General features: G+C 49.9%; 6 protein-coding genes across 6 annotated transcripts; 3 read left to right on the forward strand and 3 right to left on the reverse strand.

Annotated features, from left to right (window-relative positions):
- Positions 1 to 205: 205 nt before the first annotated feature.
- On the reverse strand, positions 206 to 2,521 carry HSP88 (Heat shock protein hsp88; the record flags this gene model as incomplete). The annotated part of the gene is made up of 4 exons (XM_064848586.1): positions 206 to 496; positions 552 to 2,301; positions 2,363 to 2,394; positions 2,447 to 2,521. The coding sequence occupies 4 exons, from the start codon at positions 2,519 to 2,521 to the stop codon at positions 206 to 208; spliced, it is 2,148 nt and encodes a 715-aa protein (XP_064711210.1).
- A 1,024-nt stretch (positions 2,522 to 3,545) lies between these two features.
- LTR84_005015 (uncharacterized protein) lies at positions 3,546 to 6,098 on the reverse strand (the record flags this gene model as incomplete). The annotated part of the gene is made up of 4 exons (XM_064848587.1): positions 3,546 to 4,439; positions 4,719 to 5,784; positions 5,836 to 6,002; positions 6,057 to 6,098. The coding sequence occupies 4 exons, from the start codon at positions 6,096 to 6,098 to the stop codon at positions 3,546 to 3,548; spliced, it is 2,169 nt and encodes a 722-aa protein (XP_064711211.1).
- Positions 6,099 to 7,323: 1,225 nt separating this feature from the next.
- LTR84_005016 (uncharacterized protein) lies at positions 7,324 to 8,379 on the reverse strand (the record flags this gene model as incomplete). Its single annotated transcript, XM_064848588.1, has 1 exon — positions 7,324 to 8,379. One exon carries the CDS (start codon positions 8,377 to 8,379, stop codon positions 7,324 to 7,326), a length of 1,056 nt encoding a protein of 351 aa, XP_064711212.1.
- Positions 8,380 to 8,945: 566 nt separating this feature from the next.
- On the forward strand, positions 8,946 to 10,403 carry LTR84_005017 (uncharacterized protein; the record flags this gene model as incomplete). The annotated part of the gene is made up of 4 exons (XM_064848589.1): positions 8,946 to 9,042; positions 9,114 to 9,220; positions 9,274 to 10,162; positions 10,231 to 10,403. The coding sequence occupies 4 exons, from the start codon at positions 8,946 to 8,948 to the stop codon at positions 10,401 to 10,403; spliced, it is 1,266 nt and encodes a 421-aa protein (XP_064711213.1).
- A 463-nt stretch (positions 10,404 to 10,866) lies between these two features.
- LTR84_005018 (uncharacterized protein) lies at positions 10,867 to 12,132 on the forward strand (the record flags this gene model as incomplete). Its single annotated transcript, XM_064848590.1, has 1 exon — positions 10,867 to 12,132. The coding sequence occupies one exon, from the start codon at positions 10,867 to 10,869 to the stop codon at positions 12,130 to 12,132; it is 1,266 nt and encodes a 421-aa protein (XP_064711214.1).
- A 1,037-nt stretch (positions 12,133 to 13,169) lies between these two features.
- On the forward strand, positions 13,170 to 15,212 carry LTR84_005019 (uncharacterized protein; the record flags this gene model as incomplete). Its single annotated transcript, XM_064848591.1, has 6 exons — positions 13,170 to 13,755; positions 13,820 to 14,136; positions 14,213 to 14,251; positions 14,308 to 14,425; positions 14,496 to 14,770; positions 14,829 to 15,212. 6 exons carry the CDS (start codon positions 13,170 to 13,172, stop codon positions 15,210 to 15,212), a joined length of 1,719 nt encoding a protein of 572 aa, XP_064711215.1.
- Between the last annotated feature and the right edge of the window lie 528 nt (positions 15,213 to 15,740).

Consider the following 15,740-nt stretch of genomic DNA (forward strand, 5'->3'; position numbering starts at 1 on the left):
AGCAGGAATTCGGTTTCATACGCTTTCGAGTTCTCTAGATAGAAGCATTAGCCTGCCTCCGTCGACGCCGAAAACTGTCCCATCGCTATGCATGACGAGCCGTTGCTCGAGATGAGATTCTTCATTGCTCATCGGTTGCGGACATCCATGTGTCTTTATGTGTCTCTCAATCCAATTCGTATCTCATGTGCCCAAGGCCATTCTTTTACTTTTCCTCGACACTGTCAGGCTTGATCGTCTCGCCATCGGCATCCTTCATCTCCGTATCCTCGGGCTCAGCGGCCTTCTTGGCTTCTTCCTCAGCCTTCTTCTTGGCTTCGAGTTCGGCCCTCTTCTTCGCTGCTGCTTCCTCTTCGGCTTTTCGGACGGCAGCACGCTCAGCCTCGACTTTGTCCAGATATCTTTGAACCACAGGTCCAGCGACAAATCTAATCTCGTCCATCTTGGCAATGTATTGGGCTTTGGAGGCATCATCACCATCGTCATACAACCAGTCCTGGTGAAAACCGTTAGTCAAATGCAACCTTTTGCTCGTCTGGGGAGCAGCTTACCTCTGTCTTCTCCAGCTTCTCGCGAATCTTCTCCTTTTCTTCATCACTGGAATACTCTGCATAAAGATCATCAATCTTTCCACGAAGTTCATAGATGTAGGCCTCAAGTTCGTTCTTCTTGTCTTCCGTGTCGGTCACCAATTTGTCTTCCATAAACATCTGGTTCTCGAGTTCTGCCAATCCAGATTTGGTAGCGTCGTCTAGAGATGATGTGCCAGCCACGAGTTGCAGATCGCCCTTGCGAACCTGCTTCTTGACCTTGCGTGTCTTGGGCTTCGCCTCGGCCGAGCCGTTGGCTTGATCCGTATCCATGGCTTCACCCTCCTTGGGTGGTTCAGGCTCTTCCACCTCGACGTCTTCCACGTAATAGCCACTCTCGAGGTTGAGGATACCATGTAAGTTGAGGCGCGCTTTGAGTTTGCACACCATGAAGTCATCCTTCTCATCAGCCTTGACGCCCTTCACCGAGAATCGGCCTATCCATGGATTGACCTTGCCGGGCAGTGACTCGGGCTTGGCGTACTTGGCTTCTAGGTCAAAAGGCTGCTTGCGGTAGAAAGTGAGTATCTTGGTTGATGGCATCACGTTGCCCTTGTTGAAGACGGTCAGATTCGTGTCCTCGTCAGGAATATCGGGTGATTGTTCCCACACAAATTCAATCGGGTAAGAGACGATGTCGTGGACCGAGAAATCCCTCACACGGAAAACCGGGGAGAGAATTGCGCAGGAGAAAGCACAGCCACGAGCAATGGCCTCATCTTGGTTGAGAGTGTAGGAAAGGGGCTTTCCGAAGAACTTGCTGATACGGTCTTTGATGGCCGGGACACGGGTGGTTCCACCGACCATCTCGATGGCGTCGATGTCCTCGACCTTCAATTTTGCGTCTGCCAATGCTTGTTCGAGAGGCGCAGTAACACGATCGAGAAGAGGTTTGATAAGCTCCTCAAGTTCCTCCCGTTTCAATATGGCTCGCACATCTTTATCATCCATCAACGACTCAATACTCAGTGGAGCTTGAGCGTTGGCAGATAGAATCTTCTTCAGTTTTTCGGCTGCCGCCGCAACACGTGTCACGGCTTTAGGATTGGTGGTGATGTCGAGCTTGAATTTTTCCTTGAACTCGGCAGCAAAGTGGTCCACAAGTGCTTTATCAAAGTTGCGGCCACCAAAGTGTCGGTCAAAGGACGTAGATTTGATGGACAGCTCGCCCTTTCGGAACTCAACAACGGACACGGTGTAATCGCTGTAACCGATATCCACAAAGACAACTCGACGGGGTTTGGCATCACCCTCTGGCAGATCAGATTTGGTGATGCCATAGCCCAGCGCGATGGCGGTGTTGTCGTTGATAAGGCGGAGGAGTTTCAAGTTGGCGACCTCTGCGGCATCCAACATGGCACGTCGCTGGGAGTCCGTAAACCATGGGGGGCAGCCAATGACAACATCGGAGACGGGTAACTTCAACTCTTTACTTGCGGTGTCTCTGATCTTGCCCAAGTACATGCCAATCAGCTGGACGGCGGAGAACTTGACCTTTTCGCCCCGGTATGTGACTTCGGCTCCGACTTGACCATTGACATCGACCAATGGCGCAGTGATGAACTGCTGTTCGATGGCGACTTCAGGATCGTTGATGGTTCGACCGGCGAGACGCTTGAGAGAGCTAATTGTGTTTTTGAGATTTGAGATTTCCTGGGTTTTGGCGGCCTCTCCGAGGTATCGGCTTTTGGGTCCGAACCCGACGACAGTCCTGTAGGGAACTTTTAGTAAAGAGAACAAGGCTGGAAGGAGGGGCAGATAGGGAAGCTTACGGTGTCTGACGATTGGAAGTTTCATTTGTGATCTGTGAGAAGTCAGTAAGCGACAAAAACCGAGCAGGATTGATGGCCACATACAATGTCAATGCCCTTGTTCCTGGCAACACCAATCTTTGTAGATTGGGCACCAAAATCTATTCCAACGACACTCATGGCTGCGGTGGACGGCGGATGTGTTTGGCGGGTGATAAAGGTTGTAAGAGGCTGGATTGCTCCAGTATGGAAGGCAAGGAAAGAAGTGCGCGCGCAACGGAGAGGTGAACAGTAATAGAGAATCTAGCCTTTCTGGCGATGGCAGCAACAGGAGGGTAGATACTGGTGTTGTAGCAGGGAGGGTAAACCAGGACTAGAAAATACCATGCCGGTGAGGAGGAGTAGTGGACCAAAAAAATGTGCCTTGCCTCAATCCGTGGCTGCCAGGTAAATGCGGTCACTTGTTCCTGCCCGCACCAGCACCTTCCTCCCACTTCTCGAAGGTTCAGTGCACTGGCACGGTATGAATGTTGGGCTTGGCGGGGCGGCTGCACTAATTTTTTTTGGGTGGGCGTTGAACTTTGCCTGGCAGTTGCAGCTCAGTCAGAATTCTGTCATGCCCTGCGTGTCTGGCACCCACCGGCATGTTTTGCCTGCCTCACTGTCAGGCTGCAGGCAGTGCCACTGACCAACTGGCAGTCACTGCCATTAAAGACTCACTACTACGTAACCCAGCAGCTGCTCCGAGTCGTAGCTGGTCGCAGCCTTGACATGCCAACACCCAACCTCACACGTCATCCACACCTTTTTCAACTACTAGTAGCGCTGTCATTTTCATGACTGGTCACTTCGAACTTCGAATCATCCCTCACCGGGCATCACGAAGCGTGGTCCCAGATTGGGCATCAAACCGTGTCTACCTTGTACATCCTTATAGTCAGGCAACATCTCCTGTATGCGAGGATCCTTATCTCCCAAATTTCACCTCAGTCATTGGTCTTGGAAGCGGAGCCTGGGAGCATGCTCTGCGTTACTGGCTATTGTTACTTAGGTACTGATAATTTGATTTGATTGAGGCTTCAAAGCACCAATAACAATGATCAAAGCCAAACGGGTTACCAATGCTAAGACTATCTCAGGATCGAAACCTCATACATGGCTAAAAAGGCTGGTGAATAATAATACCCAATTCATGCCCTCCATACTAAACCATGCTTGATGGGCTTCGGCCTCTTTGAAGCCGTTTCCTTTGCCGCTTCGAAGTCCAACGCACATTCTCCTCAGCCTCGCTGTCTACTTCTGTCCTCGTCAATGCATACTCCCCGTGCAAACTCAAGTGGTCATCTTCAATCGGCACAGCTGTCATTGGAGTTATCCTGCCCAATGAACTCCTGTGCTCGGGCGGCACTTTACTGTCTCTAATGCTTTGTCGAGTAGATAGCTCATATGACGAGCTCGACAGTTTCCGAGAATCGGCCACCCCCAAAGATACCGATCGTGTTCTGCTTCCGCCATAATGACTGGACCGTGGTCGGGGGTAAGCCGAGGGCGGATATGAGCCGCCATCCGTCACTGTGCTTCGCCTCGTAATGTTGAATTCAAGACTGGACTGCTGTGACCACCCAGAACTGTAATCTGCAAGATCATGTTCAGCCATGCCGTCGACCTGCGTCCTCAGCCCGTAATCTTCGCCTGAGATACTTGTGACGCGTTGAGGTGTGTGTACCGAAATACCCTCGGCGTCACTCATGTCAAGAGAATTGTGCTCCCATCTGCGCAAGTGCTCGCTCATCTCGGTCTCAGACCCAGTGGGGGATGCGGCTCCCTTGTCCCAGACTTGACTTGGGCCAGGTTCGGCAGGAACAAATCGTCCTTCAACACTTGAAGATGGGTGCAGCATTGAAGGTCTCACACGCCGCCTTCGCACTTGCACCGCGGGTTTGAAGGTCTCGGGCTTGACATTCAACTCGTCTCCAGTCTCAATGGCGTGCTCAATCGCCTGTTGAGGTGTGGTCCCTGCGTCTGCGACCCCTGCGTCTGCTCTAGGGCCGCCCCATGTTCTTTGCCCAGCTGTGAATATCGCATATATCATGAACAACTAGTTCATGAAGGGGTTGGCTATAAACATGAGAGGGTAGAGCAATGATTTCCATCGGTGTAATCGAATAGCAAAATAAAACATCAAAACCCAGTTGAGCCCGCATGAGACTAACATGAACTCCCAAGGTAAGGTGTCCACCGGGCTTGCGGTTGAGACAATCGCTATGAACGTGATGAGAAGCAGCATAGAAGTCGTACGAATCGTGATGGTCATGAACCTCAGGATGCAGAGAACTGGATATTTTCGCCACAACCGTGGATCCGTTATCATGCATACCTCATTGGTGATAAAGCCCAAAAACCATCGACGTCTTTGTTTCATGAGAGAGCGAAAAGTCGGCACAGCCTCTGTCTTGCAAAATGCACTCGTGCTCAGCTGGATTTGGTACGCTTTTTTGGCTCCCACCATAAAAAGATGGGTCAACCAGCGATCCTCGCCCAGGTGCGTCTTTCCATAGTCGAACAAGTCTTCACACGTCTCAGCTCGATCGGAAAAGTAAAACCTTGCCATGTTTCGAAAGGCTGAGAATCGCAGAAGGGTAAGTGCTCCTGGTAAGCATGTCACGGATCCACATGCCGACTCAATCGATCTTTCAAACAACTGCCCGTGAAGATATTCCACATCCTGCATGAGTGTCAAGAATGAGTGCTTGTCTGTCCGGGATGTGATGATTCCCGTCATGGCCAGCATGGCATTTTTACCACGTGGATTGAGTTGCATGTCATACATAAAGTTCTGTATGCAGACCGGGTCGAGAATGCAGTCCGAGTCAATGAACAACATGAACAGATCGTCGCTTTGTTGCAAGTATCGCTTGTAGATTTTGTCGATGAGTAGAAAAGTGGCCTTCTGGCAATGCCGCTTGCCACCATGAGGAAATCGCGAGACTGTGACACGAACTCCCCGATATGCAACGTCTATCGACTTCGGGAACTCTTTCAGGGTGACAGGTACGCCCAGACGATCGATGGTCTTCAGATAGAGCTCGTCTATGCTATCGCCATCAAAAGAAAGAAACACATGTATGCAAGCTCCGGGGTATTCCGACGACACAACAGAGGTGAGCGCAGTCCACAGGGTATCTGGGGGCTCTTTGTAGATGGGCATGACAACAACAACCTTGGGCGCTGAGTGCTCGTTGAGAGCATATTTTATCCTGCTCTTTCGTCCCAGGGGTGTGACGACGATTTGGAAAATGGAAACCAGCCAAGGAACACAGAGCATGCCGGCGAAAGTGTAGAAGGCAAAATTGTGCAGGATATCGACCAACAGATCAGGAAAGTAGTCTGTGATACGGCCTGGCAAAGGCAGCGTGACGAGCACCACCGGAAGAAATATTCCCCTGTGAGAGAAAGCTTAGTTCTCTTCTCTCATTAAAGAACGAAACCCAAACCTGATGATACAAAACAACGTGGCCATGACGACTGAGAGAATCTTTTGCGACCAGTGGTCAGCCTTTATGAACGCTTTGGTGAGGCAATAGCAGAAAGCAGCCACCCAAAGGACTGACTCGAGGGCGCCTGCGAGAAGAAAGGGTGCAATGAGAGAAATGCTGACGATCTATTGCCTCGTTAGCTGGAGCATGATTGCCAATTTTAATTGTATAAATGTCACCTCTTTGATACCCCATGGGGCGGTCTGAACAGCGTCAGCCATCTTTCATAGAGTCCCACTGGTAGTGCTTGTAGAGATGATAATCTTCCTTGATTTGCTCGCAAACTGCCACGGCTGACAGTCAAGATAGCACCACCAGGCTGGACGCTTGCTGACAACCAGTGCACTCATTAGGTTTGCAGTGTTTGTGCCTCTTCAGGCCAAGTTGTTCGTGTTGGTCTCGGGAATAGGATATGCTGGATGGCGGTGCAGCAGACCCACGATCTGTTGCCTTTGCACGGGGGAAGAGGTAGAAGCTGTGATGCGCTGAGAGGGCAATCGTCAGAGAACAGTGAAAGATAAAGAACCTAGTGTAGATATTCAAATGGCGGATTGTGTTGTTGGACCAATTGTAGGTGATAAAAACAAGAAAGAGACGGAAAGCAGAGGGGAAGAATTTATGCCGGCGCTGGCTGGTCCCGATATCTGGGAAAGTGTAAAGGCTCGGAGTGCCCATGCATCATGATGGCATGTGGAAGGTGCAAACGCAAGTTGCCTGGTAGGGGTGGTAGATACCTACCTCCCTTGGTGGGAAGGTCGTAAAATAGATAGACGGCCACTGGCAGCATCACTACCTCCAAGGCTTATACTGCACCTGCCTTCATTGTGTTTGATGACGACGGTGTTTCTTGAGAACGGCCAAAAGCCACTGAAGGTGAGCAGGGTTGAAGGAACAACCTGAAGTGGTTTTGTTTTGTCAAAGCACACCAAAGCAGTTGTAAGGAAGGCTGTTGCTGGGAGCATTTTTGCCCAAGTCTGAACTAGCGAAGCCTGTAGTATCGCTGGAATGTGGAACAACTCATACAGTCAGGCTAGGTAGGTAAAGTGAAGTTGCGGATGCTCTCCCATCAACATAATGCGAAATTGATAGCAATGAAAGATTGGAATGGACTTGCTTGCCAATAAACTTTGTGACCAAACTCCCGCACATTTCAAGCTCAGAACAAAGAAAGCTCACAAAACAAATACTTCCTTGATCTGCCCAGGTCACCAGGCATAATCTCCTACTCCTGAAGTGCGGTGCATACAGACATGATAAGTGGGATAAGCAACATGTCTAGGCACATGTGTGTGATGGTGAAAGAGGCAACCACAAGGAAGAATACGACACAGTCCTGAATGCATCATGAATCTGGGTGCATTCTGTGACCGCTCAAGTCTATAGTGGGGCCTCGCACAGTGCTCGCCCTTCGACTTTCAGCAGCTAACATTCGACCAGCGAGGAGCTTCAGTGGTCACCACTAAACGTGCTGTCCACTTCAGTCCAGACACTTCCAGGAGTGCGCATTCCATCACCCTGCTCGCTGAGCAAGTCATCCGATGTGTCTTCCGCTTCGCTTGCATGAATCTCACTTATACTTCCAGAAATACTTGGAGCATGTGACGAAGGCTCGTTTACTGAATGATGGATAGAGCCACTCATTTGACTGCTGTGTAGAGAGTTGTTGAATCCGAGTGGTATCGAGCCATGCTCTGATAAAGTTCGCGTTGAGTTGGACATGGGAGCAGAAAAATAATCTGATCTCTCAACAGGCCGGTGAAGATGATCTGCCGAAGGTATCGAGATCTCAGGATCTGGTACGTCAGTTGACGGTGTGAGCACAACCAGACTCTCAGACGCATGACTAGACGGTATGTCGATGCGCCTTTCGGAGAGTGGGATATTCCAAGCCTCACGCATCTCCTGCTCGTACCTAGACTCAAAGGGCTGATAACCATTGTCGTCCTCAACAGGAGTTGGGATTGATTCGCTGAGAGGCGAGACCACCTCAGCAGCTTTCTGTAGCCCTCGTTGCTGCAGGTTCGGCTGACAATTCAAGTCTTGCGCTCCAAATCGAGACCGCATCTGGTTCTGCTGCTCAGTCGGTTCGAGAGCCGACGTTGCCGCCTGGTCCAGGCCATCATTTCGAGGTTTTTCTCGTAGATTGCCGTTGCTGTCTACCAGGCTATCAAAATTGGGAGATTGAGGTTGCCCTGATTCTAATTCTGCCCTCCTCCTCCTCCGTTGTTCTTCCATAAGGCGGCTTCTTTCCATGATCTCGGCTACAGCTCGTTGCCGGCGTGCTTCAGCATCCTCGCTCTTCTCTTCATACATCGAGGCATCTGTAGAACGGCGCTGCGTTCTCGGGCTTGGGCGAGGCCCATCACCAAGGGAATTGAACCCCGTGGCAATCTTTTGTCTGGTACGGTCGATCCATGCCCGCACCTGAGGGTTTTCGTACGCAGCAAGACTGGCTGCTACTAGTACGGTGACAGTAATGATAATGCCTACCGGAGGAACCATTGTTAGCACAGAGACATGGAGAAGGGGGATATTAGAGTTGGTAGCGATGAAGGAGAGCCTGTCGCATCGCGGGCAATATGATGTAAGGAGGATTTGTGTCAAGACAGGAAGCACAGACCTCGTGCGAGCGGAGCGGGCATGTTGGTGATTTCGAGGTGGAAGACGACGAATTCTATCTTTTGTCCTTTAACAATCGTGGAGCATGGTAGATCGAAGGGATGTGTGCTCCAGGAGATTGTTGAGGTTGAAAAGATGTCAGCCTGGTAAGGGCTGGATCAGAGGTAGGCTTGGACATCACGAAGCAGCCAAACTTGGGGGGACGAGGCACCGACTGCACCGCCACCTGAAGCCCCGCAACTTGAAAGCTGGGCAAACCTGAAGCCCGAGGCTGCCACAAGAAAGATCGGCACGTCGCTGCCGCCACCGCCACCAAAATGCAATGGCACACAAACACGTTCAATAGCTCGGACGCGCTTTGTTCCGATAACCACTTAACACGCGTTTTATGGCATTCAAGTTGCAAATCTCACATGGCATGCCATCTGTTCATATGATAACCCCAGATCATGTCTCGGGCCACTATATCCGCGCCTCAATCCAGAGCATTGACTCTTACGGAAGAATTGGAAAAATTGGAGCAGTCAATAACGCTCACCTTGCAGGGTTCTGATTACCCCTACCATCCAGCCTCCTTAAACCTTTGAAGCCATGGCATTTACTGACAATCCTGACAGAAATTGATCACAATTTCAGCCGTGCTCATCGGATCGTGACAACAAGCATTCTCCCTGTTGTAGAGCAATATACTGCTCACTCGAAGGATGTTTGGGAGGGATCCAAGGTAAGTTGGCATAACATCTGTCCGGGATGTCTCAATGTGTTAAGTCGAGATAGTTCTGGAAACAGTTTTTCGAGTCCAGTGCCAATGTGTCCTTGTCAGGCTATGAGGAGCAGCCCTCTCAATATGATAATACCGACTTGACAGTGACTGAGGACTCAAATGTTACAACACAAACTTCTCTGGAAACTTCAGAGTCCTATGAAACACCATCAGCTCAGCATATTTCAACCGATTCGATACAAGACCTCGATCTGTCCAACTTGACTATTTCGCCGTCACATAATACCCCTCGGCCGACAGCGAAGCAGAAAGCTCAGCAGCCGGCATTTGCGGAATATCCGTCTCCTTATGAAACTTTACGCCAGGAAATCAACAACACGACTGTCGATGCTACTGCTCTTTCGCAAGCTACTGCACCAGAAACTCCAAACAGACCACAATTTACAATGGACGATATCGCAGTCACGCCTCGATCATCACCATATCTTCCCCCTCCCACTTCGATACCACGTCCATCGACGGCACGCAAGCATACTGACCCTCTACTCCATCGAGTTTTAGATCGCAACTACAGAGTGCAAGCCACACCGCTGACCACCACGCGTTTTAAATCTTTTCAATCGAAGACTGCTGCTAGCCCTGCAACCACAAGGCGCGTCCGAAATGCGAACATTGACTCCAACTTATCATCCAGCCCAGAAGTCGCACCGCCCGAGCTCCATCCTGAAATTTTCACTTCCCCCGAACGCAAACACGTCATTCCAGGAGTCAGCGTTTTGACACCATCACGTGGCAAATCTCACATACCAAAGGCACCAACGCGCACACCGGGAATATGGGACAGTGACGAGGACGACCTTGATGACGAATTAGACTTTGGCCAGAGTCCGCCAAAAACCATGCAATTCCACGTCCCACAGCAGCGTCTGCTGAAGACACCAGGTATGTCGAGCTTTAACAACACTTTTCATTGTTTATGTAAATGCATGACTAACGCAAATGACTGCTAGCCAAGGAAGCTTCAAAACGCATTGTAGATGATATCTTGACAACGGCAGGACTAGACTATGATGACGAAGAGATTGATTTTTCCAAAGAGTTGGAGACCCAAGGGTTCGATGTAGATGAGAACAGTCCTAGTGTTGTTCGCAGAGCTGCCAACATTGAGGACGAGACGTTTTAATGATACTAGATACCCAGCGAGAGCGAACATGCCATCTAGTTGCAAGAGTGAAGTGACTCTGAAGTGACAGTCCTTTTGTTGCTGCCATGGTGAAATGCATGACTCGCGTTCTTCCATGACTTGCCGACCGCCATGACTCGTATTTTTCTCCAATTGAATGGGTCCTCTGGGTCCGGCACCCACTCTCACCGCAACTCCGAGTCCAACCCTTGTTCTGCGGATCTTTTGTTCATGTTGGAGAAATAATTTTTTCCCAGGCCTGTCTTCAAGTTTCTTGACTTGCATGCGAAGGATGCCAACCGTCTGCACCGTGTGCATGTTCAACTAATCCTCACTTTCTCTTTCAATCCCTCCTTGCTTATCTCTACCTGCTTGCTAGTCGTGCCATCCCACCTGTGTTCCCTCACTCACCGCCTCATTGACGCTGCTACAACCGATCTGCCACCCCCACCAAGTCGTCAATATGGCCTCCAAAAAGAATGCTGTCAAATCAACACCAGCTCCACAACTTCTGGCAATACTTGAGAAATTCCTCGCAGAAAGTGGAATGGATTCAACACGAAAGGCCTTCACCAAAGAGTTGAAAAAGTTACAAACTTCTGCTGGCTGGGCCACACCACTTGTGGTGTCGCCGACCGTCAAGTTGGAAGACCTTTTAGAATCCTGGAATGACAGTGGATATGCTACTGCTGGAAGTCAAGATGTCCGCAGAAAGACGTCTCTCAAGACTGACACAATGAAATCGTCAAAGGATTCCAGCAGCTCAAGCAGCAGTGACAGCAGTTCGGACGACTCGTCCAGTTCCGAGCGAGCAGCGAAGACGAAGAAACAAAAATCGAAAGTGGTCAAGAAGCATGCCAAAACGCGTGCCGCCTCATCATCTTCGTCGTCATCTTCCTCATCGTCATCTTCGTCCTCATCATCATCGTCCTCCTCGTCTCCGTCCTCGTCCTCGTCCTCCGAGAGCGATGCAGACGATGAGAGTGACAGCAGCTCCAACTCAACATCTACAACATCCTCTGAAAAACCGAAATCCAAGGTTGTCCCCACCAAAAGCTTGAAACGAAAGGCTGAGTCGAGTTCGTCCGAGTCCTCAGAATCCAGTTCCGGCTCATCTGATGATGATAGTCGTCCAGTAAAGAGAACTAAAGTTTCCAACATCTCTAAGATTGCTGAATCTTCATCTCCGTCGAGTTCGGAAGACTCAGATCTGTCTGATACTCGAGCCGCAAAACTACTCAAATCCGAAGATAGTTCATCAGCTGGCACCGACGACTCGAGTGATTCCGATGGATCATCTTCAGATGAGAAACTCAACCCTGCTTCCAAAGGACTCAAGGACCCTAAGAAAGTACCTGCCGCCAGCGAGGGCTCAAGTGCTTCTTCAGGCACAGTCATGGGTGACCAAACCGCATCTGAAAGATCCTCAGCTAATGACGACGAGGTTGCAACAACTGCACCGACATCTTCTTTCCAACAAGGAGGTCTCAAGAGAAAACATGTTGGCGCAAAGCCAACACCACTAGCAGAGCTATCTGCCAAAGCCACTGCAGATAGTCATATCAGCAATGCTTACCGCAGTTATGACTATGCAGAGAAGGCATACCAAGATCTATCAGTTACTCGTGGAAAAGGCTTCACCAAAGAGAAGAACAAGAAGAAGCGGGGAAGCTATCGTGGAGGAGCCATTGACATTAGTGGTGGCAAAGGTTTCAAATTTGAAGACTGAATGTTTGCCGCTTGCTTTGAAGACCACGCAAGCGCGGTGGATCGAATGCAAAAAGCAACACATAACGACAGCAACGTGATCAGCAATTGGTAGCCTGAATACAACGTCCTGTGAGGTCCGTTGATACCCGGCACGGAAGACGCAGCAGCTACGAAGAAAGAGCGTACTACGATCGCTGTCAGACTCTTGATGGTATGACACAGTTGACCGTGGCATGGCGGAGAATGAGGATTTCATTGGTTGATAGAGAACGCTCGAGAATAGGAAAATGGGGCATTCCAGCATATGTTCTTTGAGGAAAAAGCAACATGGTATGCATCTGATTTCTGCACTAGTTTCTACAGCTCTGAGTGCTGACGACTCTCAAACCATAGATACAGTACATAGATAGCTGAGGCACGTGTCGACCGCGAGCGCCCAAGGCTAATGAGCGCCACTGCTGCACCCTGGACAAGGACCCCAGAATCCGACCCAACCGACAGTTCTCCACTCCTGTCTGTAAGGCGATCAAAACCAATCATTACGACCATTTCATCCACGTTCACTTCTGCTTTGACCTTATCAATTCCTTTGTTCCTGCATGATCACTGCTCATTGTCGCACCAAGCTACAGCATGCTCAACCGGCTAAGAGCTTCGGGAAAGCTTGTTGAGCTTATCTCTGATGACCTCCCTGATCTAGAAAGCAACGTCTGAATTTTTGCGAGAGAGCATGCTTCCGGCAATGTCGGCTACTGGCAGCACAGAAACGCTTGATGATCATTGCAGCAAGTCAATGCAGTGTGACATCAGGAACAAGGTTTCCAGAGGTAGCTTGAGCTTCACATTCAAAAACCGCCGAAGAGGATTTTGAGAGACATACCAAGCAAAAATTGATCACCAGGGCTATTTATCATGATACTACCCTCCCATGTGCTACCCCGCTTATACTCTCTCCAGCTCATCAACGTAAGTTGAGGAATTGTCCCCGTCTTAGGTGACCTCTCGTCCATACTCAAGCTCATTTCCCTCACATTTGGGGATAAATCCATTGACAAGATGCTATCTGCAGCAAAGTTGCTCCTGGCATCGACCTCCTTGGTCACGGCCGCGGTAATCGACATTAGACAAGAGCCATCAACTACTGTGCCGGACTACTTCCAAACCACCCCACAGATATTCGCTGGGCCGACAGTGACGGGATTGATTGCTCCATTTCTCGCACAATCCAATCCGGCGCCGTTTGGTCAGGAAGCGTCCTTCGTTGCCAACGCTCCTCTCGAGACAAATCTTCCCATCACAGGAAATACCAATCGCTCCAGCATCTTCCAGTTGCATGGTCAGTTGAGCTCATACTTCCCCAATCCCGTCGGATTTGGTTCCAACGAGTATCCTCTGCCTCCCGGTTCGAACATTTCCCATGTCCATCTGCTCCACCGTCATGGTTCTCGGTATCCTACTGGTGATTCGTCCGTAGCGAACTTTGGTCGCAAGATTCAGAACTTGACGACCAACGGCAGTGCCAAGTGGACAGACGAGCTTGACTTCCTGAACGCATGGGAATATCAACTTGGAGCCGAGATCTTGGTAGCTAGAGGTCGACAAGAGCTATTTGACAGCGGAGTTCTCTTCTACTACAACTATGGTAAGTTCCACCAGCACAATGTTCAGACTCATTCTCAGTGCTCACCTCTTGCGCCGTTTCTCAGGCGGACTTTACAACACCTCAACCAAAATCACTGCCCGGACGACCACTCAAGACCGGATGCTCAAGTCAGCCGAGTACTTCATGGCAGGGTTCTTTGGTCTTGAGTGGACCCATAACGTGACCTTGGCCTTGATTCTTGAACAGCAAGGATTTAACAATTCTCTGGCCGGGTATTTCCAGTGCAATAACAGTAATAGCTATCAAGCAACTGGAGGCAATAACGCATCGAGGATATGGGAGAAGACATATCTTGCCGCTGCCACTGAGCGACTGACTGCCATGTCGGGTGGCTACAACTGGACGGTTGCAGATGTTTATGTATGTTCAGTCGTGGTTTCAGCATCGTCCAATCCTTCCATAATCAATCTGTTGCTAACACTTATTCGCAAACCAGAACGCACAAACCATGTGCCCCTATGAGACGGTGGCATTTGTGAGTTTTGGCATCTGCCTGCGATGCAATTTCAGAAGGATACTTACCAGCCGCAGGGCTACTCTCGATGGTGTGATCTTTTCACTTACGATGAATGGAAGGGATTTGAGTACAGTATTGATCTTCAGTTCCACGGCAACAATGGGTTTGGTAGCCCGACCGGTCGCGCAGTGGGTGAGTAACATTCTTTCTTCAACCATGGCTGTGTTCGCTTGTCTGTCATTGTGCTGACATTGAGGTATAGGCATTGGGTATGTCGAGGAGCTCTTTGCTCGTCTTGAAGGCCACCTCTACAACCTACCACCAGGTGCGACTCAGGCCAATGTGACACTTGATGAAATGGAAGCGACCTTCCCCCTTGATCAGTCACTGAATTTCGACTTTTCACATGACACCAACATCATGGCTATCATCACAGCCTTTGGGTTGAAGCAGTTTAACCAGACGTTGCCAACGACTGGCCCGCCCGACGATCAGCAACTCATCGTATCACACGTTACACCGTTCGCGACCAGAATGGTAAGAATTCTGTTGAGCCGGTGGTCGTACTGACCAATCAGGCTGACTTGCAAAACAGGTTTGGGAAATCATTCAAGCTCCCAGTCCGATAAAAGCGAGCCGGCCGACCAATGTGACCGCGCCCACGTCGGATTATTATGACCAAGGCAACACCACAACCTATATTCACCTGCTGCTCAATCAGCGCACGGTGCCTCTGTACAAGAGCTATCCGGAGTGTGAGAAAAGAGACGACGGGTGGTGTGAGCTGTCCACCGTCCTCAAGATCTTTGGTGGCCTACTCGATACCGCACGATACGAGTATAGCTGCTTTGGAGACTACCCTTCGGTGCCGTATGGAAATGTGACTGATGGTGTGCCTACCGTGAAGCGCCGAGCGCTGGGTGGCGCATTCGGCACGGGATTGGAGATGTACGAGAGCAGTGATAGATGGATTGAATAATAGTTGCACCAATCCTCAAAACAAAAGAAGGGGGGAGAGCCGATGCAAGGGATAATCATCATAACACGCTGTCCCTTTACTAAACAAATGACAAGCTGATCATCCATTGGACGGATTGTTTTTCTTTGTTGCCTGGAGCTCTAGCCCGTAGTCTTACTCGTAGACGAGATTGACTCGTACATCGTATTGCAGTAAAAGCTGGGGATGTTTAGATTTGCCTCGGTGTTTTGGGCCTGACCATGAATTTGTCCCACGTCACTTCCATCACTTGGGGCTAGCGGGCAAACGGCATCCCACCCACGACGATCCGAAACCGCCAGTTCGACCAACCTCAACTCGTAACTCGCGTTTTAAGTGGGAACAAAGACAACCCGGAATTTAGCTGACCGACTCGACTCAGTTTCTGGGGTAAGGGTTTCCCAACACTTTTTTTCTCACAAAGAAATCAACAGCACCAACAGGCTGCAAATGCTGGGTCAGGAGACCATTTATCGACATGACTCTCGTCACCGACTGTTGCTCTCCATG

Source organism: Exophiala bonariae (assembly GCF_035927105.1).
Source record: "Exophiala bonariae strain CCFEE 5792 chromosome Unknown scaffold_2, whole genome shotgun sequence".
NCBI classification, from domain to species: Eukaryota; Fungi; Ascomycota; class Eurotiomycetes; order Chaetothyriales; family Herpotrichiellaceae; genus Exophiala; species Exophiala bonariae.